General features: G+C 35.5%; 1 protein-coding gene across 1 annotated transcript in view; it reads left to right on the top strand.

The window, feature by feature from the left end:
- Positions 1 to 23,130, top strand: part of LOC111153588 (ATP/GTP binding protein 1) — a 153,673-nt gene that overhangs the window by 54,087 nt on the left and 76,456 nt on the right. Inside the window, exons 9-13 of the mRNA XM_022512715.1 lie at positions 2,198 to 2,235; positions 5,349 to 5,557; positions 7,985 to 8,162; positions 16,937 to 17,034; positions 22,057 to 22,173. Coding sequence (XP_022368423.1) covers positions 2,198 to 2,235; positions 5,349 to 5,557; positions 7,985 to 8,162; positions 16,937 to 17,034; positions 22,057 to 22,173 — 640 coding nt within the window. The remainder of the gene's footprint in view (positions 1 to 2,197; positions 2,236 to 5,348; positions 5,558 to 7,984; positions 8,163 to 16,936; positions 17,035 to 22,056; positions 22,174 to 23,130) is intronic.

Here is a 23,130-nt window from a genome sequence, read left to right as displayed (position 1 = left end):
CAAATAAGGTCACGTTCTGAGGTACTGGGGGGTTAGGACTTCAACCTCTCTTTGGCGGAGACTGATATTTCTGATTTTGAAAGTTTCCTTCGCAACAGGAGACTTTTATTATTCTTCTTCCATAGCATCTCATTTTTATAGGCCCCTAGGCATATTGTATTCTGAAATCTTTGGTTTCTTTATCCATAAAATGTGCCTGTTCTATGGACCTGGATTGTTTTAAGAATTAAACTAGGGGAAAAAAAGAATTAAACTAGAAATTTCACTCAGGGACATCTGGGTGGCTCAGTCGGTTAAGCGTCTGCCTTCAGCTTAGGTCATGGTCCCAGGATCCTGGAATCAAGTCCTGAATTGAGCTCCCTGCTCAGCAGGGAACCTGCTTCTCCCTCTGCCTGCCACCCACCTGCTTGTGTTCTCTCTCTCCTTCTCTAATAAATAAAACTCTTTATAAAAAAAATAAACTAGAAAACCCATATGTAAGGTATCTGTAACTATTTCTGACATTTATCAGATCTTTTCTATTTCTTATTTTGTATTGCTGTTTCACTTGGAAGATCCCTTTAGTTCTGTGTTTAATTTTGACCAATTTCAAAGCCATCCTTATGCTCATGGTTGTATAATCTTAGGTACATTTTAGTGCATAATTGTAAGGTTATGGAAACTTTCTTACTGATAATTTAGTGCCATGAAAAGTCAGTATGTAATTTCATAGTTTTCATTTACTTTTAACTCACCATTACAAGTACTTCACATTGTTTTGAGAAAGTTCCAGGTTTGAATTTGTAATGTTTCTTTAAAGCATATACTTTTGTTTTTTTTTTTTATGAATGTTATCTTAAATAAAGGTTTGTATAATTGCTTTATTTGTGTCAGTAAACCAAAGCATAGCTGTTAATGACTTGCTCTAGAGGGTAGCATTAATGAGCATTTATTATAAATGAGCACTTACTCTGTGCCTAATTCTAGACAGTCGTTGCAGGTTTTACTGTGAACTAGCATCCATCTGCAGTCTTCCAGTCAACTGTGCTTTTTGCCGTTAAACACTTTGTCATGCTGTGTTTCCAAACACACTAGTGTGTGCAGCTTTTACTTCATTGTTTTTTGTTTTAATTTCTTGAGCAGTTTTTTCATAGGTGTGTATATTTTATCACATTATCTAGTTTGTAAAATTGTTTGTGGAAGAGATAAGTTTTCTAATTTTATACCAACGAAGAACCTGCTACTGTTAGTGTCTAGTAGGCATTCAACAAATGCTTAATGATGAGTGACATGCTTACATTCGACAAAGTGCGTATTTTTATGCAAATTATCGTTGTTGAAATCTCGGTAACAGGTACTGTAGTCTGTAGCCTTAGATTTTTAGATTTTTAAAGTTACTGAAATTAAGATTTTTAAAGTTATTGAAATTAAGTGCCATTTCCTCAGTAACTTACTTTTTTTTTTTAATGTTTGAATTATAGATTTTCCACGGTGATGTTTTGCACATTTTTAAAGCTAAGTAATGGCAGTTGATTTCACTGTGCATATTGTATATTTATGTTCAAAGAAAATATAAGAACTTTTAAGTTTTTGGGCGATTCCTTGTCCTCTAATGGGCAGTAAGAGTTTTTGAGATATTAATTGGGTTCATTATTCTCTTTGGTGCCTTATGGTTGAAAAATGTTAAAGGCTCCTACTTCTCCCCAAACCTCCTAGTTCCAAAATATTTTACATTTGTTATCACCTTGAATATTAGGATTATTGCTTGATAGAGCTAAAATTCTTTAAAGTTAGATAGCTATGAGTGTCTGTAGAATTTTGTAGTTATGAATTTTGTGTTAAAACTTGTTTTTGTTTTAATATTTTGTGAATCAGGGCCTCTGATTCTTAATACTGTTATTTTGTGAATTCTGTCAGGGTCAGATACAAGTACAATAATTGATTCTATATATCTAATCTCCTATATAAAGACTTAAACAGTGTTTTTTATTTTTCCTTAAAAATTTTTTTTTGATGCTTGCCTGTTAAAATTTCAGTCTTTCTCATACCCAATTTTAACCTGAAGGGAGAGATGCATCAGAGAAACACCATATGTAGTTGACTATAATAGGAATGACTTTTGGAATAGATAATAATTATCTGAAAAGACTGTATGAATTTACTATTGTAGATTAATTTTACTAGTTTTGTTGTTGTTTGTGTTTTCTCATGTTGACAGGGTTGCTTTAGACACTCTTGCTGCATTGCTAAAATCAAGTAAGTTTTTAAATACTAGAAATACTAGATACTATTTTTCCGAGTATTCTGTCTACTATGTTAAAGAAACTGGAAATGTAGATTTAGTCTGTAGTTACAAAGCTAGCTTGTTATAATTAATGTCAAAGTTGATTCTGTCTTTTCATATGGTTGATTGATACACATCATAGCTAATGTCCTTTATGTTTTTTGAGCTATAATATAGTACATTCATATAATTTATTCTAGTACATTGACTTCCTTTTTATAAGTTCAGTATATAATATAAAGTCCTGTTAATAGAGACAAGTAACATGTAAATCTTATGTAAGTATCATCTTTTAAAAAATGAAGCTAACATGATATTGGGGATATTTACTATGAAGTATATTTTGAACTACTGTATATTGAACACACATGATTGTCATTTAGAAACCTCTTATTAGAAGTTTTATTTCTATCAAGTTCAAGTTTCAAGCATTAAAAAATGACTATTAATGTAAATTTATAATTTACTAAGTTCATTTAAAAACTAAAGGAACTGTGTTCTTTATCTTCAGAATTGAAGCATTGGAGAAAATGTGTCTTTTGATATGATTCCTTTGGAGAGTAATTTATCTGTATTATATGTTCTCTCTCTCCAGGGTATTCAGTATCTGTGGTTTAAATATTAACTTTTGTTAGCACTTCCATTCTCATTGGTTGATTAAATTAACATCTTAACCACAGTAATATATAGACCCAAGGATATGTTGGCTTTTAATGTTATTTTTCCCAAAAACTGTCTATCAAGGGTGAGACCAACTTGTCCTTAAATTTGAATGACCAGAATTGTTCATTTGAATAGTAGCAAATGATTAATTGATTGAAAATCTGGAATTTGGTAAAGTGATGATTTATTACATGTATTAAATTAAAAAAGTCATCTTAGGTATTAGTATTCTATACCAGAGTATATAAAATTTAGTTAAGAGTTTTATCTTTGAAATGAAATGTGTGGGACTCAATTAGATGAGCCATGTAGTTTTATTTTCATGTATGATGTGATAAACTTCAGACCAAGATCAGAGAATAGTACTTGGATTAATTTTAAAGGATATTTGTAGCCTGGCTTTATTGTGCCCTGACTTTGTGGTTCAAATTGTCATTTAAAGATTAATTTTTAAATTAATATAGGCATATATTTTTGATTTAGAGTAGATTACAATAGCTATTACAACTGAAGTTATTAATTTTCAGAATCACTGATGACAAAATCACTAAGTTAGTAAAAACTAAAACCCTCATAAATTTCGACTATATATAGAAATTGGATAATCTGGTATCTTGTGTTTTAAATCGTAATTTTCCTTTTACTCCCTCCTCCTTCAAAGGAGGATGGTGGAAAAACATACCTGTTTTACTTCGTCAGGTAAAAAAAGTGACCAGTAGGATGAGTCTAGTTTATATCAGGTATGTTTTCTTAGGGCACATGGCACTAAATAGAATAAAAATTTAATAATGCAACATAATGTTTAGTAGCACTTGCATATTTTTAAGTGCACTGGGGCATTTTGGAACATTCTCATTCATTGCTTTTTTTTTTTTTTTTTTTAACTGCTTTCAGGGAGGGGGCAGTTACTTACTTTAAAAGGATAAATGAGAGGAAAAAAACAAAAGGATAAATGATGCTACCAAAATAACCCTGAGCGAGTATAAAGCAAAGAACCTGTGTACACACACAGTGCAGAGGGACAGGCAGCCTAAGGGCCAACGCTAGAGTGTAGAGGAGATGCCACAGTCTAAAGGGGAACCTGAGTTTTTTAACCGGAGAGGGTAGGTGTCCTGAACACAGGAATAAAAACCCCTTCGCTAAGCTTTTTAGTTGTGCTCAGGTGCAGATTGCAGATAGCTCTGTTCAACATCTCTTCATTTAGCACCTGTGTTTGATTTATGGGCAAGTTTCTTATTTGATCTTTAATAAGAATTTAAATATTTCACATAAATACCATTTAGACTCATAGTGTCTTTTAGGAAAATCATAGTCACAACCAGTAAACTAAAGGCTTATATGCTCCAGGTGGTGTAAACAAAGTGTATATTCCTTTAAAATACAGGAAACTGCTGCTAGTCGGAACTATTGACCAGATTGTGTAAATAGCCACAGCTTTGGCCATCTAGCTCTTGAAGACACAGAAGAGGTTTTAAAGCTTTTACATAAGAAAGCCCCTCTTCCCACCCTGTGAATTTCTTCCAGCTCCCTGAAGTCAGAACAGGGTTTCTGAAAGAGCATTAATAGTTTGCTAATCTCGACATCTTTATGTTTTAGGTACATATTAGCAATTTGGAAGCTGTAGTAATTCTTTCAGGTAACTAAAAGTAGCAGAACCTTACCTTACAGTTACGTTATCTTGGTGCTTATGCCATGAGCCAGGGTAAACTTAGGTTAAGGAGAGTTGGAATTTCTTTGTAACTAAAGAAGCTTGGATGGATTGGTATTCCCCATTAGTTTGTGTTCCCATCATTGGCCCACCAGTGTTGTACTGAGGGGCTCAGGATGTTGCTGTGATAGGATTTCCCTACGTCCATTTTAGTGAAATCTCCCCTTTTGATTAATAATCTAAAATATTAACACTTTAATAAAACATCAGATTTGTGGATTTCTGTTCTACCCCAGTAAAACCAACCATTTACAAAAGAAACCTCTTTAATCTAGTTTTTATTGCATTAGATAATTAATGACCAGAAAACAGTAGAGTGGTTCTTACATTTCATTTACTAAAAGTTTTATAAGTATTTTTAACTTAGTGTTATTATGGCATGGATATTTATATAATTGTGGGGGTAATCAAAGCAGTTGATTTTAGTGGAAATATATACAGTTTGTAATGGAAGCTACAGTTCAATAGAGTTAATTTCAGTGGAAACAAGGTTTATAATAGAAGTTACAACAATGGTAATGTAGTTTGCTATCTGGGACTTTTCATTTATTTTGTTAGAGGAAAAAATATTTAAATATGTGGCTGCTATATATATATTTTTTGAAAAAAATGGTAAGAACTCATTACAGTATTGTGATAATTTTAATTTAATTTATTCTACCATTTTCTCTTGTCATTTAAAAAATGTTCTTTCTCAATTTTCTTTTGTTAAAGAAACAAATGCCAGAAGAGCTGTAGACAGAGGATATGTCCAAGTCCTTTTAACAATTTATGTAGATTGGCACCGCCATGATAACCGGCATAGAAACATGCTCATTCGGAAAGGAATTTTACAGAGTTTAAAAAGTGTTACAAACATCAAGTTGGGAAGAAAAGCATTTATAGATGCCAATGGCATGAAAATTCTGTATAACACCTCACAAGTGAGTTTTTAATTTTCTTCCTATTATTGTGGTTATGTGTTAATGATATTATTTGGTTCTTAAGAAAACTTAGTATTTCTTGTAAATACTCAAAAAAGTATGATAAATATATTTAAGAAAAAAATCTGAAAACCAAAAGGCATAATAAACCTTTCGGATGTGACCTCCTCAGACTGAGTTGGAGAAAGGGCTCCGTGCATATCTCTGCAATATGAGATTTTAGGTGAAAGGAGGATGTATAAATCCATCCACTGGGCAGGAGGGGAATCTGTATAGCCATGTTTTCTAAGATGTGCAGTTGGCTGTACTCAGTTTTACATGTTACCCTCATAAGATATTTATGGGTCCTTTACAACTGCAGTGTAAGGCAGTTCTCTGGTTTGGGAGCATTGTCAGGGTCTTCCTTCTGGATGGAGCATTTTTACGCAGAGAAGGTACAAGAGTGAAACCTGGAGTTAGGAATTTTAGTTCTGCCGGCCATCTTAATCGTAAACCTTCTTAACAGTATCTTTAGCAAGAAGACTGTCAGCCCTGGGCAATGGGGATGTTACAATGCAACCATTTTGTTTTTAGAAGGTTATAATTATTAGAAGGAAATCTGTCTTTTTAAAATTGCGGCCACTCATCTTGGTTGTGCCCTCCTGGTCTTACACACAACAGTCTCTTTTTACATGGTACCTGAAAACACAATTGATGTTTTCCCTAAGCTTTTTCTTTTCTAGATCAATCATATGCACTTGTTTTTACTATTCCTAATGTAGGCAGTCATGGATAATTGATATATCAGGAAGAGTTGGGTGACCTTGTTTATGCCACTTAACATTTCTGAGCCTTAGTTTTTCATCTGTTCTGATAGGTCATATGTGAAAGTTTGTATTGAAAATTTTATGGGATATGAAAATGCTATCTAAATGCCAGTTGTCAATAATAATAAAAATTATAGTGTTGTATGTTACAAGTTCAAATCCCCTGTCTATTAGCCCTTGTCAAGATTGGATACTAGGACAGCGTATTAAACTCTTAGCACTTAAAATCATGGTATTCAGACTATTTTTTATAAGTTGAAGAGTCAGCTTATTAAAGGTGCTATCGTATGATAGCTGATACAGTTCTGAGAAAAGCTCAGCCAGTGCACCTTCCTTATTTCTTATTCCTTTTTTACTGTCTTTTTTACTTAATTTTTTTTCTTCTTCCCTTAAATTAAAAAGAATTTTTATTTTGTGCCCTAGGCTTGCTAACTGCCTTGTAGATCACTCATAGATACTACTTAGCATAGTAGTCCCCCCTTATCTGCGGGGAATACGGTCCAAGATCCCTGGGATCTTAGATGCCTGAAGCCTTGGATGGTACTTCGCCTTATATATACAATGTGTGTTTTCTTAAACATACATATCTGTGATCAAGTTTGATTTATTAATGAGGCCCAGTAACAGATTAACAACTAACAGTAAAACAGAACAACTGTAACAGTATACTGTCATGAAAGTTAAGTGAATGTGGTCCCTCTCTCCCAAAATATCTTATTGTACTGTACTCATCCTTACAATGATGATGTGAGATGATAAAATGCCTCTGTGATGAGATGAAGTGAGGTGAAATGCTGTAGGTATGTTGTGTTGTAGCATTAGGGCTAGTATTGACTCGAGGTCAGAAGGAAGATCATCAGCGCTGGGCCACAGTTGACCATGGGTAACTGAAACCAGGGACAAAGCAGGACTCATAGACTTTGGTGACTTCGGGGGCCAAAGATGGTACTGTTTTCTGCTTAAAGTATTTTAGGAAGAGTATTATTAAATTTGCCATATGAAGTTCTTACTTATGAAGAGATACTTCTGAATAACCAGAGCTATTTTATAACCATATTACATTAAAATAGAGGTTTTTGTGGTATTTGTCTCTTGAAAATTATTATTATTATTATTTTTTAAAGGTTTTTTTTTTTTAGGATTTTATTTATTTGACAGAGATCACAAGTAGACAGAGAGGCAGGCAGAGAGAGAGAGACAGAGGAGGAAGCAGGCTCCCCACCGAGCAGAGAGCCCGATGTGGGGTTCGATCCCAGGACCCTGGGATCATGACCTGAGCTGAAGGCAGAGGCTTTAACTCACTGAGCCACCCAGGTGCCCCATTTTTTAAAGATTTTATTTATTTATTTGACAGACAGAGATCACAAGCAGGCAGAGAGGCAGGCGGAGAGAGAGGGGGAAGCAGACTCCCTGCTGAGCAGAGAGTCCAATGCGGGGCTCAATCCCAGGACCCTGGGATCATGACCCGAGCCGAAGGCAGAGGCTTTAACCCACTGAGCCACCCAGGCGCCCCCTCTTGAAAATTATTGATGTATTACTTTATGAAGTAATGTAAAGTTGATTCAGTTATTCACCAAGAGCATAATATCTTTTTTCTTTTTTTCTTTTTCTTAAAAAACAGGAATGTTTGGCAGTCAGGACTCTTGATCCCCTTGTCAACACCTCTAGTTTGATAATGAGGAAGTGTTTTCCTAAAAATCGCCTGCCACTCCCAACGATTAAAAGTTCTTTCCATTTCCAGCTGCCAGTTATTCCTGTGACTGGGCCTGTGGCCCAGCTCTACAGTTTACCCCCAGAAGGTAAGACCGTATGTTTCCCGCTGGCTTTCAGTGGTCTTAGAATTGTGTGACTGTCAACTTTTTTTTCTCATTTCTAGTTCCTCAGCAAAAGAAGGCGCATTAATAAACACAATAAACTTTCACATTATATTTTAGTTAAATATTTCTTCAAATATAAGAAATTGAGATCTGATAATTAAGGGCAATAGTATAGAATGTGTTATATTTATGTAAATTTGAATTTGAAAAAATTTAAGCATTACATAGGAACATTATTTCATAGTTTACATATATTTTCAAAGGATAAGAGTGTAAACATTAAATATTTAGGTAATTGTATTTGGGCTTACATTTATAACTTTCTGGTGAACTTCATTTTTTTTCAAGTTAAGAATACCTAATCACCAAAAATATGATTTTTTATTTTATTCTATTTTTTAAAAAAATTTTATTTATTTATTTATTTATTTGACAGAGATCACAAGTACGCAGAGAGGCAGGCAGAGAGAGAGGGGGGGAAGCAGGCTCCCTGCTGAGCAGAGAGCCCGATGCGGGGCTCAATCCCAGGACCCTGGGATCATGACCTGAGCTGAAGGCAGAGGCTTTAACCCACTGAGCCACCCAGGCGCCCCCCAAAATATGATTTTTTACAAAAATCTTATTGATTGGAGAAGGGAAGTGCAGAGCCTAGAGATTGACGCAGGGCTCAATCTTAGGACCTTGAGGTCACGACCTAAGCCAAAACCAGGAGTCGGTGGCTTAACTGTCTTTGCCACCCAGGTGCCCCTGCACTCATTTTTTATTATAAAATAATTTATCTCTCTTCATAGAGTTTCTGCATATTCCCATGAAATTTCTGTGGCAAGAAAGAACTTAACAGATGATTCACTGATTAAAAAATTGAAAAGAGAAGGTAATATGTACTTTAAGAAGCCTAAAAAAATATTAGTCCAAATTAACAGAGTAATTTCTATCTACTGCAGTAAGGTTCAGCTATTTAAATAATACTTAAAAATTTTACAATTTCTATTATCAGGATTAGATTCCTTATGTAAATTCATAGTTCTCCTAAGAAAAAGTTTTGATATTAGTGCATATGGTTCACAGCAGTGTTTTCTAATGATTCAGAATTTGCATATAAATATGCACAGTATTATAATGCTTGGGAAAAGGGAAGGTGAAAATAGAAAAACAGCTACCAATATTTTTTTTTAAAATATTTTTATTTTTTATTTTTTTTTATTATGTTCAATTAGCCAGCATATAGTACGTCATTAGTTTTTGATGTCGTGTTCAGCAATTCATTAGTTGCATATAATGCCCAGTGCTCATCACCTCATGTGCTGCCTTCCTTAATACCAGTCATCTGGTTATCCCATTCCCCCACTCCTCCTCCCTTCTGTAATCCTCAGTTTGGTTCCCAGAGTCCAGAGTCTCTCAGGGTTTGTCTCCTTCCCTGATTTCTTCCCATTTAGTTTTCCTCCCTTTCCCTGTTGTTTTCCGTGCTATTCCTTATGTTTCACATATGAATGAAACTGTATGATAATTGTCTTTCTCTGCTTGACTTATTTCACTTAGCATAATCTCCTCCAATTCCATCCAAGTCAGTGCAAATGGTGGGTATTCATCCTTTCTGATGGCTGAGTAATATCCCATTGTATATATGAACCACATCTTCTTTTTTTTTTTTTTTTTTTAAGATTTTATTTATTTATTTGACAGAGAGAGATCACAAGTAGACAGAGAGGCAGGCAGAGAGAGAGAGAGAGAGGGAAGCAGGCTCCCTGCTGAGCAGAGAGCCCTATGCGGGACTCGATCCCAGGACCCTGAGATCATGACCTGAGCCGAAGGCAGCGGCTCAACCCACTGAGCCACCCAGGTGCCCCTGAACCACATCTTCTTTATCCATTCATCTGTTGAAGGACATCTTGGCTCCTTCCAAAGTTTGTCTGTCGTGGACATTGCTGCTGTGAACATTGGGCTGCATGTGCCCCTTCTTTTCACTATGTCTGTATCTTTGGGGTAAATCCCTAGTAGTGTCTTGGGGAACCTCTGAACTGTTTTCCAGAGTGGCTGTACCACCTTGCAGTCCCACTAACAGTGTAAGAGGGTTCAGATACTTCTCCAAAGAAAACATACAAACGGCTAACAGACACATGAAAAAATGTTCAACATCACTAGCCATCAGAAAAATACAAATCAAAACCACAATGAGATACCACCTTATGCCAGTAGAATGGCAAAAATTAACAACACAGGAAACCAAAATATGGTTTATGCTTAACAAAACTTGCATGTGACTTACCTAAATAAAAATAATGCAATTATCAGAAGTTGGCTGTTTGCCATTTCAGTACAATATTGGGAACATAGTAAAAGAAGAAAGAGTTGAAATTTTAGTATGGGGAAAAGTAGAATTTTGGGGGATAAGATCTAGTTAAATGGAAAAGAGAATATAGTCTAGACTATTATTACAATTTCTAAAGTATTTTCTCATCAGTTGATAAATTTTTTGCAAGAAAAATGGGAAGTTTTTTATATTTATAAAAGTAATTACTTGAAATAAGTGATGTAAGAGAATTTTCAGGTAATTATAATTAGTTTTATTATCCTTGATACAAATTTATTAGTGGTATATATCACAGAGGACACTGTTATGATTTTATTTTAAAAATATTTTATTATTGGGGTGCCTGGGTGGCTCAGTGGGTTAAGCCTCTGCCTTCGGCTCAGGTCATGATCCCAGGATCCTGGGATCGAGCCCCCACATCGGGCTCTCCGCTCCTCGGGGAGCCTGCTTCCCCCACTCTCTCTGCCTGTCTCTCTGCCTACTTGTGATCTCTCTGTCTCTGTCAAATGAATAATTAAAATCTTTAAAAATATATATATATTTTATTATTAAAGTACACCTTTAGTCTATGTAAAATACCAAAATGGATTATTCAGAAACTTACTTTAAAGGGTTTTAAAAGTCTACAACTCAGTTTGAAACTTGAGTAAGATAGTGAAGTGAAAACTGTGGTCTAGTTTCTCTTTCCCATTGATACAAAATTACCCACAGACGTTAAGAATAGGGGAAAGTCTGTACCAGAAGTGAGAACAAGGTAAAAGAAGCATTCTCATGAACCACACGTAGAACATGCACCGTACGTGGTGGAGGTATGGATGGATGTACTGAAGAGCATCAGTTCTCTGCTCTCCCTTCTTGAATGCAGTTATGTCTGTCTCCAAGTTGAGGCACCAGTAGCACCAAAGTTGGATGGACAGTCAGGGAGCAGTTGGAGTCCCTTTCTCTCCTGTATCTCGGTGTGGGATTATGGGGGTTTAAGCGGTGGTTGTAACTGGTAGAAAGCCAGCGAGACTTCTGTATGATACAGCCGGTGGTAATACTAGGAGGGAGATAGGATATAGGATCTACCCTATAGTGTTCTTTATTCAGTGTACAGAATAATCACATAGGTAGAGGAAGCTGACTTCTAGTGCAGTGAATTCACCAAACATGGGGGAAAAAAATGACAGAGAGATGATATTTTTCTGAGGGCTTCTTTCCTGTCTTATTTCAGACTAATGGCTCACTAAATTAGAAAGGGAGATTTACACTGATTGTCAAGACTTAATGGTTAAGATGTGAGTGGAGGGTTTTGACAACAACTGTGCAGACACAAGGAAAATACCCTCTTTCTGTTCACTGTTACTTTTTCATATATCAGACTTCATTACATTTCTCACAGTTTTCATTATTTTTTACCTTCCTCAGCTAGAATATAAGTTCTGTGAGGATAGAACTGTTTTTTTTAATCCTTCATTGTACACAGTTAGTGTACACTTAACATTTGTTGTTGAAGGAATTGACCTGACCTCAAGACTTACTCTCTAGAACGTTAAATGCCAAAAAATAGTGAAGCAGCATCTTACAGAGGTTTGGAGGAAAGAGTCCTGATTCTAGATTTCTGAACACTTGCGTTGCCATCCATATGTGAAGGTGACATATTCTTAGCCCTGTAAGGGTATGGGAGTAGAATACCCAGGTACCCTTTCTGAAGTAATTACATGAAATACTACTCGTCTGGCCAATGATGAATTAGGATGACAAGAATAGAGACAATATGGTAGCAGAATCATTGTATTAAACAGTACAAATTGTTAATTATGTAATACTAAATAATTGTAATACTATTTTGAAATACATCAACCAACTCTTGGCCAAGGATACATAATATACAGCTATAACAAACTGGGTTTTTTTACACAAACTAAAATTTTTATTTTTTATATTATATATAATTTATATTACTTATATTGATAGAGTTCTTGTTCTTAGGAATATTACACTGTTTTTGCATTTGTAAAATAATTATAGGAATAGTGGTTCATATATGCATTTTAAAATATAAAAGTATGTCCGAAACCGAGATCTGTAGTCTGGGATCTATTGAGCCATAGGAATCCATGAGTGGACTTCAAAGACTACGAACACTTTGAAATTCTCTATAAAATTATGTATTTTTTTTCTTTGGGAAAGATTTTTTCAGGGTAACTATTGACAAGGTCAGGCAATCCAGGTGCTGCTACACAGCTGTTCTTGTCCAGTTCAGACCTTAATTCACAGCTTTTATAGAGCGAGGGGCAGTTGTGGTGAAATGAAAGGGTAATTATCTCAAGTGGTGCTATATGTGCACCAGAGGATCTCTCCTTGGTATCCAAAGTGGTGTCATCTGTGCGCCACCTCAGGGAAGATCAGAATAAGCCTTCATGCTTTATGGTCAGGGCATAACTGGGCCCCGAGGGAGATCGCTGCTTGGACATGAACAAGACGGCCGGCCGGAGATGGAGTCAGTGTTATTAGCACTTCTACACAGACCATAATGTCTGGTGAACCTAGATGCAGAAATCCATAGCAAAGTAACAACAAACTGATTTTAGCAACAAATTAAAAGGATAGTATACCATTATCAAGTGGAATTCATCTTGGGGTCGAGGACATTTCAACATCCACAAATCAGAATGCGATAAACCACATTAACAACTAAGGATGAGGGGTCATATGATCATCTTGATAGATGAAGAAAAAACATTTGACAAAATTCAAAATCCTTTTATGATAAAAATTCTAAACAAGTTAGGTACAGAAGGAATGTTCCTCATCATAATAAAGACCATATATGATAAATCCGTAGCTAATATTGTGCTCTATGATAAAGAATTAGAAGCTTTTCGTATAAGATCAGGAAGAAGACAGAGTTTTCCTCTCTCACCATTTCTATTCATCACAGTACTGGATATTCTAGCTATAATAATTAGGCTGGAAAAAGAAATAAAAGGCATCCAAATCAGGAAGAAATAAAATCATCTGTTGGCAGATGGCATGATCTTATATATACGAAACCTTAAAGTCTCTACCAAAATACTGTTAGAGCTAATAAACAAGTTCAGTAAAGTTGCAGGATATAAAATCAAATACATAAACATCAGTTGTGTTTCTATACAATTACAGTAAAATATCTGAAAGAGAAATTTAGTAACCCTATGTACAATAACATTAAAAACAAAATAGGAATAAATTTACCAAGGAGCTGAAGACCTGCACACTGAAAACTATAAGACATTGATGAAAGAGATTGAAGAGGACACAAATAAATGGGAAAGATACCCTCTGTTTTTGGATTGGAAGAATTAATATTGTGAAAATGCCCATATTGCCCAGAGTGGTCTATAGATTTAAAGTAATCCCGTTAAAATTGTAATGGCAGTTCTGACAGAAATAGAAAAAACTATCCTCAAATTAATGGAATTACAAAAGACCCCCAGTAGCCAGAGCAATCCTGGGAAAGAAGAACAAAACTAGACATTACAGTTCTGGATTTCAAACCATTACAAAGTCATAGTAACCAAACAGTATGGTACTCAAAGCAGGCACATAGACCTATAGTGGAATGCAATAGAGAGCCCAGACAAACCCATGCTTATGTGGTCAGCTAATTTTTGATTAAAGACACTAAGAATACACAGTAGGGAAAGGACATTGTTTTCAGTAAATTGTATCAGAAAAGCTAGATATCCACATGCAAAATAATGAAATTGGATCCCTGTCTTATACTAGTCACAAAAAATTACCTTGAAATGGATCAAAACTTAATTATAAGACCTGAAACTGTAAAACTCCTGGAAGAAAACTTGGGGATTATTTTTGACAATGATTTCTTGAATAAGATACCAAAAGCACAAACAATGGAAGCTGAAATAAACAAGTAGAGCTATCACAAACTAAAGAGATTCTTCACAGCCCAGGAAACAAATAAATTGAAACAGCAATTTCAATTTATTGCCCTACAGAATGGAAGAAGATATTGCAAAACATTTATCTGGGAATGGGCTACTGTCTAATACACACACACACACGTACGTGTGTGTGTGTGTGTGTGTGTGTGTGTGTATAAAATACAGCTGAAGAGTCTAAAAGCAAGTAATTCAATTAAAAATTGGGCAGACCTGAATAAATATTTTCCCAAAGAAGACATACAAATGGCCAATAGTGTATGAAAAAGTGCTCAGCATCAGTAATCATCAGGGAAATGGAAATAAAAACCATAGTAAGATATTACCTCACACCTGTTAGAATAACTGTTACCCAAAAGACAAGACATAGGAACTATTTGCTAGGTTGTAAAGAAAATGAACTCTTTAATACTGTTGGTGGGGATGTAAAATGGTACAGCTAATCTGGAAAACAGCATGGAGGTTCCTCAAAAAAATTAAAAATAGAACTACCTATGATCTAGCGGTCCTCCTGCGTATATATCCAAGGAATTAAAATCATTATCTTAAAGACAGATCTGTACACCCATCTTCCCTGTGATATTCTGTACAGTAGCCAAGATTTGGAAATAACCATAATGTCCTTTGATGGATAAAGGACAGTGATATATATGAATATTATTCAGATAATATAAAGGAAGGAAATCTTGCTATTTGCAGCAACATGGATGAACCTGGAGGGCAGTGGAATATGCCAGACAGAAAGGCAAATACTGTATGGTATCAGTTACATGCAGAATCTTTAAAAGCAAGCAAACAAAAAAATATGATTTTGTAGAAATAGAGAATAGAATGTTGGATTCCAGGGGTCAGGGGTGTGGTAAATGGGGTGATGGGATCAAAGGGTACAGATTTTCAGTTTAAGAAGATTAAGTTCTGAGGATCTAATGTACAGCAAGCATGGTGACTGTAGTTGTTAATGCGATATTGCATATTTGGACATTTCCCAGAGGAGCTCTTGCACGTGCGTGTGTGTACACACACACACACACACACACAGAGTAACAATGTTAATTATGTGAGGTGATGGATGTGTTAATTATCTTCATCTTGGTAATCACTTTACCATGTGTATTTGTATCAGATCATCATATTTGTACACCTTAATATATACGGTTAATATTTGTTATTTCTTCTTCAACAGAGTTAAATAGTTTAGAAAAATGTCCTTTTAAAATATTCTCTCCTTTGTTTTAAAGCACTCAGTTACTTACCTGAGTACTTGTGCACTCGTCTTGCCTTGTCTCCCCCACAGCCGTGGTCCTCATGGACCTTTACATTCTGTGCCCTGAGTTTTTCTCTAACGCATATTCCTTCTTCATCCCCATTCCTGCTGTACTGGTTCAGTTACTGTCTCCTGTTAATTGGTCCCCTTCCATGCATGTGCTCCCTCTCTCACGCTTGCCAGAGTGATCTTTTGAGCAATGTTAAGTTGAATTAAGCCATTCCCCTCTTGAAAATTCTCAGTGCTTGTCTTCCATAGGTTAGAAGTCTAATCTACTTGGCCCCTTCGTTTTCTCATTCTTATTTGCCTTTTTTTTAGTACTTTCCTAATTATACATGTTTAGTTACACTTGCCGTTTTTCAAGGATATCATCTCAACTCTTTTTTTCTTCTTAAAAGCCACGCTTACCTACCCTTATTTTGGCCTTGAAAGCTGCTCTGTTTTCTTCAGGTTACTGCTTAATTACTACCTGTTTTGTGGAGTGATCACTTATAGCCCCTTGACCCAAAGCAGTTTGCAGTTAGTTATTCCATCCTTTGTTTTCCCAAACAAATATTGCCTTCATTAACATACACTTTTGTATTGTAGTTTAGTCTTTTCTGCTCTTTAACCTCATGAGCCCCTGGAGGGCACGAACTATATTTACATATATTTAAAAAATTCCCAGTGCACAACACTGTATTCATGGCACATGGTAGCTGTTGAAACAAATAAATGGGTAATCAGTTGTTAAAGGAGTAAAATCAGTTCTTGAAATTTATCATGTACAGGAAATAAGCAGTTTGATTTAGTCTGTTGCAAAAGAAGACATTCATTTTTAAAAACTGAGAACATCAGTAAGAACACCCATATATTTCTACCGTACTTTTTCCAAATTTAATATCTCATAGGTTTTTCAACACCTAGGATAGCCTTAGAGACATTTTTTTTAAAAAAGATTTTATTTATTTGAGAGAGAGAGATCACAAGTAGGCAGAGCAGCAGGCAAAGAGGGGGAAGCAGGCTCCCCGCTGAGCAGAGCGCCCGATATGCGGCTTGATCCCAGGACCCTGAGATCATGACCTGAGCCAAAGGCAGAGGCCTAACCCACTGAGCCACCCAGGTGCCCCTAGGGACATTTTTAATAAGGAATTTCATTTACTTTTCCTTTGGTGATTGAAATACCAATGTTGTATGTAAATAGCATCTTTCCTTCGGATGTGTTTGTTGTAGAATGCTTACCTCTGACCTACTTATAGCATGTTTTGTGTCACAGTGGATGACGTAGTAGATGAAAGTGACGACAATGATGATATTGACTTAGAAGCTGAAAATGAAACTGAAAATGAAGATGACGTAGATCAGAATTTTAAGGTTGGTATAAATCTCTATCTTCTGTCTACTTTATAAATTGGATATGCAGTTGTAAAATAAAGATTGGGGAAATAGGTGTAGCTTAATGGTAAATTAATTGGTTTTGTCCACATCTTTTTATTGTGATGACTGTGGACACTAAGGAAAGGGAAAATAATGTTGCTTTGAATGCATTGGTCTGAAAAGGTTCTTAAAATATCTTATTTTCACTCTTCTTGACCAGGACAACCTCAGGTAGCCCATCTGACTTAAGTTTCAAAGTCTAAGGAAATCTGAGCTTGAAGAAAAGTGGTTTGAGACTCTAAGTGGCAATCTGTTCCTCTTTTAGCAATCTTTTGGGGATATAAAAATAGTAGGAAAATAATCTGTAACTGCTGGCTTTGTGGTAAGAATTAGTGTTTACATAATGATTCTTATGTTTCAGTTAATTGGAGAAGAAATGGGCAAAAGTGTTTATTGAATTGAAACAAGATAAAAAATTATTGTCATGATATAAATGCGATGTTAAGTAAAGAGGCAGGAGAGTTTTTAGAATTTTATGGCACTTCTGGAAGTGTAGAGACGATATTTGCTTAATTTAGTGTCAGAGGGTCATTTTGGTATCTGTGGAGAAATGCCTGCTTAACTTCTTCAGTTTTCAGCTGTTTAGCTTAGTCTGTTTTGGTGGGTGGGGAGGGATTCATTTGACCCTTGCGTGCTTGGCCCTTTTTCTCTTGAAATGCTACATCAGAATTGGGTACACTGAATATTAACCCTCTCTGGAGACAATCTAAGATACTGGATGGAGATAATCCATTTTGATAGTAGATGTAGTTCCAGTTTCATTATTACTAAGTGCAATCACCAAGGCAAGCTTTGGCAGAGTTGTCACATTAGCCAGTCTAGGCAGCATAATGGTCTGTAGCCTTGCCTCAAGAAGGTGGAAAGAAGAGAAACAGCACAGGTTCTGATTCTCAAGGGAAAAAATCTGGGTTAACTGTGCGTTTGTGGTTCTGGACCTGATATAAGTGAAAGAACTATGCGATCCAAGCTATGAGAATTTAAATTCTGTCATGTAAAGTGTTCTTTAGATAATAGGAGCTATATTAAATATCACCTGTTTGGATTCTTTGGGAACTGAGTGTTTAGGGATAGTAAAATTTCAGGTTGATACTAAATTTATACTTTAATATATTGTATTTTGATAGAAACCTTTCTCTTCTGTGTGTTTCCGTGTTATTAAAAACATAGTATATTGAGTATAATTTATTCTTTTTTTAAAAGGTTTTATTTATTAGTTTGAGAGAGAGACAGAATGAGAGAGAGAGAAAGCATGAGAAGGGGGAGGGTCAGAGGGAGAAGGAGACTCCTTGCTGAGCAGGGAGCCTGATGTGGGACTCGATCTTGGGACTCCAGGATCATGACCTGAGCCTAAGGCAGTTTCTTAGCCAAATGAGCCACCCAGCTGCCCGAGTATAATTTATTCTTTATGCCTCAGGATCCTCATTAAAAATACCTGTGTTGTGATCACTACAGATGGAAAGACAGAGATTGATGGGGAAATAGAACTCAATGGGAATTGTAATAATGATTCTAATTTTGCTGCTTGGAAATTGTCAGTGTGTATACATGAATACATACTTAAAAATTTTTAAAAAATCATATGAGGGTAAGTTACATATATTATGTATCATGGCCCTTTACCCCTAAATATGTCAGTGATTATTTCCTAAGAATAGTGGTACCCTCTTATGTAAACATAATGCCATTATCAACTTAATAAATTTATAGTGATACAACATTTTTAGCTAATCTATCATCCATATTCCACTATATAATAAATGTCCATCATGAGGTTTTTTTTCCTTCTCTTTAGAGTAGGAGCTAGCATCAGGTATTGTGTTTAATTATTTTGTCCTTTAAGTCTCCCTTAATTTAGAATATTTTCCTTTTTTTTTTTTTTTTTGTCTTTTGTGACATTCATATCTTTGAAAAATACAGTTATTAGCTGTATTGTTCACTGGAGTAGCCGCGATTTCTTACATTCTCTCCCACTTTATCTTAACACACCAGTTATAATAATGAGAAAAAATAATATATTGAATTTATTGAACATCTAATCCTATTCTAGTCCATGCTCTTTTTAAAAGTAATTAATTTATATTATTTTTTAAATTTATTTGAGAGAGAGAGCACAAGCAGAGGGAACAGCAGAGGGAGAGAGAGAAGCAGACTCCCTGCTCAGCAGGGATCCCAACGTGGGGCTCGATCCCAGGACCCTGAGATCATGACCTGAGCCAAAGGCAGATGTCTAACTGACTGAGCCACCCAGGGGCCCATGCTCTTTTTTTTTTTTTTTTTTTAACTGAAGTACAGTTGACATACAGTATTTTATTAGTTTCAGGTATACAGCAGTGATTTGACATTATGAAATGTTCACCACAATAAGTCTAATTAGATCTTTTGAATTTACCATCTATGCTAGTCCCTGCTCTTTACCTATAATAACTATTAAAGCCTCATGTCTATCCTATAGGTACGTGATATTATTACCTCTGCTTTACAGGGCTAATAATTAGAAGAAGGAGGCACAGAAGGATTATTAATGTAGCTTAAAGATGTGGCGCCAGGATTTAGAATAAAGCAGTCTGATGCGAATGTCAGCTCTCTCTACCACCATACCATACCAAAATTTATTTTTTTTTAAAAGATTTTATTTATTTATTTGACAGAGAGAATGAGGTAGAGGGAGAAGCAGACTCCCTGCCAAGCAGGGAGCCCGACCCGAGACTTGATCCTGGGATTCTGGGATTAAGACCTGAGCCGAAGGCAGATGCTTAACCCACTGAGCCACCCAGGTGCCCCAGCCAAAATATTATTTATTTATTTATCTTTTAAAGGACTACAGAATTGTTGGCTCTTTGAGACTATTGAGCTGTATTATCTTCTTTTTCTTCTTGACCACAGTTTGGCTTACTGTCATTGGCAGTTACGTTTGGACTTAATTTTTCCTTTTTATCTAAATCTTGTTATTTCCTGTGTTAGGTGAACCTGCTACATACAGGTTTAATATTTGTTTGTGTTGGATTGTGGTTGTAGCTTTAGAGACTGTTTTTCCCTCACCATAGTGATTCCATTCTCTTTATCCCAGATTTTTCTGTTTGTAGCATTTATAGAAACTTGGAGATTTAGAAAACTCATCTCCAGTAGCCAGCACTTGTCAGTATATAAACTTATACACATTCTTTTCCCTTACTTTACTTTAGAAGAACTATAAGGAGTGATGATAGGTGGTTGGTTTTTTTTGCCCCTAAGACTGTCAGTAGCTCTTCATCTTTGTTTTCCCCTAAACCAAAACACAAAATTTCCTGCTGTTGACTTCTCAAAGTGTAGTTTTTATTTCACAGTGCCTGTTTTACAGATAAATTAATTTTTTTGAAAGTAGAGAGCACATATGTAAGGCTCTGTTTTCACAAAGTAGTGTTGAAATGTAGTATTGAATGTTGTATTCAAAGTAGTATTGAATGTTGAATTCTAGTCTGTTTAGAGAAAGAATACTTTTGTAAACTTTTTGTTATTTTGAAGCATTGTCTACTTTATTACATGCCAGTCAAGGAAGTTAATGTATTTTGGTTCATCAGTGCATAATTTAAAGATCTATGAAATTACATATTCATGTCCTAGTAACTATACAATAATTAATTATATACTAACGTGATACTCTTCAAATACAACCAGTGTTTATTATTTATGGCAAGGGAGAAAATTTTTATTGGTTATACAAATAATAGCTAACCTGAATATGAAATATGAGTAATATAAAGTACATTTTTCCTTTTAAATTACTTGGTAATATGAAATATATACTTTTAGCCAGATACATGTATATAAAGCATTATAAGGATTGAAGCATGGTAGAATAGATTTAAGGCTAAAAGTAGGTTTACTCTGATATTAAGATAGTTACAAAATTAAACCCATTGAAAATTAGTAAGTGGTCTTATATCTCTCTTTAGCAATGAAGATAATGGTGAGTGTGTATTTATGTGAGGCCAGATTTGTTGAAGGTCACGGAGAATAGCTTGGATGGTAGGTAGACTGACACTTGTCTTTCAGGCACAGTGTATATTAGGTCTTCGAGTAGATAACAGATCAAATTAATCCCAGATACATGTCCTGTTTTTCTGAGGTCATACCTCCCTTTTAAATTTACCCTCTTCCTTCCTTAAAGGAGCATGGAAATCATTTCTGGCTGTATTTCAGTTTTCTACATCCCACCCCCACTGCCCGTCCTTCCCCCTCCACCCTGAAAAACATACTGTGTGGTGACGCTGAACTTTTCTAGGGGAACTTTGTTGACCATGGAATACGAGAGTACAGGGTGATCATTGGTTTTCTTGAAGCAGTGCATTGACTGTTATAACAGAGTATGCTTTGAAATAAGTGATTAGTTTTACATCCTGGCTCTTTGCACACTGTGTAATTTTGAGCAAGCCCCTTAATCTCTTTCTACCTCAGTTTCCTCTTCAGCGAAATAGAAGTGTTGATACTATCTACTTGATAGTGTTCTTCTGCAGATTAAATTCTGTAAAATCCTTAGCATAGTGCTTCTCACATTTTCAGTGCTTAGTAAATGTTAGTTATTTTGATTATTGCCACCACCATCATATATTTATATTTTTTAATTTAGTTTTCTTAAGTTTAAGTGCCCTTTAATATGAGTAAAAATATGGCAACTAAGGAGATTGAGGGAAGCATCCTTTAGTCTGGATCTTGACACTAGGTTTTCTATCTTGAAGAGCCCAAATACTGTGTTCTATTAGAATAGACTCTGACTAAAACAAAATACAGTGCAGTAACCGAAACAACAACAACACGACAATGGCCCAATACAAGCAAATTTTAACTTACTGTAAAATTAGTACAACCTTTATTCAGTGATTATTCTCTACATGTAATTAATAATTTGGAAAACTTTAATCTGGAATGTATTTTTCTTAACTGGTTACATTTTCTTAACTGGTTACATTTCTGTTATTTCAGAATGATGATATTGAAACGGATATTAACAAACTAAAACCCCAGCAGGAACCTGGACGAACGATAGAAGAACTTAAAATGTATGAACACCTTTTCCCTGAGCTTGTTGATGATTTTCAGGTATAAATATAGAAAATACAGCATCTTAATTGATTTTAAGAAACAGTTCTTTTTTTTTTTTTTTTTTCCCTTCCTTAGGCCTATAATCACTGTTTTCCTTCTGGTTTTTATTTCTAATATGAAAGTATTCTGGGTGACATTGGGCAGTTACTTTAGCATTCTGAGCTGCAAACTGCTTATCTGTAAAACGAAGGGACTAGCTTATTAAGTTTTTGGACTAGCTTTTGCATTTTATCATCACTTTGGCTCATTGCTTTAATTAGCATAGTTTTTTACTTAAAAAAATGGCATTTTAAAGTGGCCATTTTAAAATGGCATTTTAAAGTCTTAAGTTGAAGTCGTCTTTCTGTCCGTTCCGTCCAGCTGAAGGGGGAGGTGCAAGCTGAGCAAATGCTGAATTGAAACGGGAGTCTCTGCTGGTTGGCTTGTTTTTCCTGACAGTCACCATATAAGCGGGGACTCTGGGGCCAGGGGAGGACAGCCCGAAGCCTTTATGTCTGAGTTGGTTCATAGGGAGACTGGCTCCTTGTTAACATTTCTTGCCCTCATTTATTTTCTGGAGTGTACTTACTTAGTGTGGGTTATACAGCAAGTAAACCAGATTGAATTGATGGGAATTAGTAGATAGAGTTTCTTACTCTCATTCAGCTGCTCCCTTATGGTGGGTCCCTGAATAAGTCCCTGAAATTGCCTAGGATCTTAACCTGTAAAATAAAGCATTTGGGCCAGATAATCTCAGATTTATTCAGCTCTTACTACAGGTCCTCATGCCTCCAAAATCCATGCATTTAATTCCTAGCTGCTTAAAGAAAAAAGACTTCAATGTAAGGTTATATGTGAAAAATAAAAAAAGGAAGTACAGTTGACCCTTGAAAAACATGGAGGTTAGGGGTGCCAACCTCCCAATAAAGTAAAAAAATGCATGTATAAGTTTGGACTCCCCCAAAGCTTACTTAA

Source organism: Enhydra lutris, unplaced genomic scaffold, assembly GCF_002288905.1.
Source record: "Enhydra lutris kenyoni isolate GAN:26980312 unplaced genomic scaffold, ASM228890v2 scaffoldscaffold33, whole genome shotgun sequence".
NCBI lineage: Eukaryota > Metazoa > Chordata > Mammalia > Carnivora > Mustelidae > Enhydra > Enhydra lutris.
This window is presented reverse-complemented; position numbering and strand designations above follow the sequence as displayed.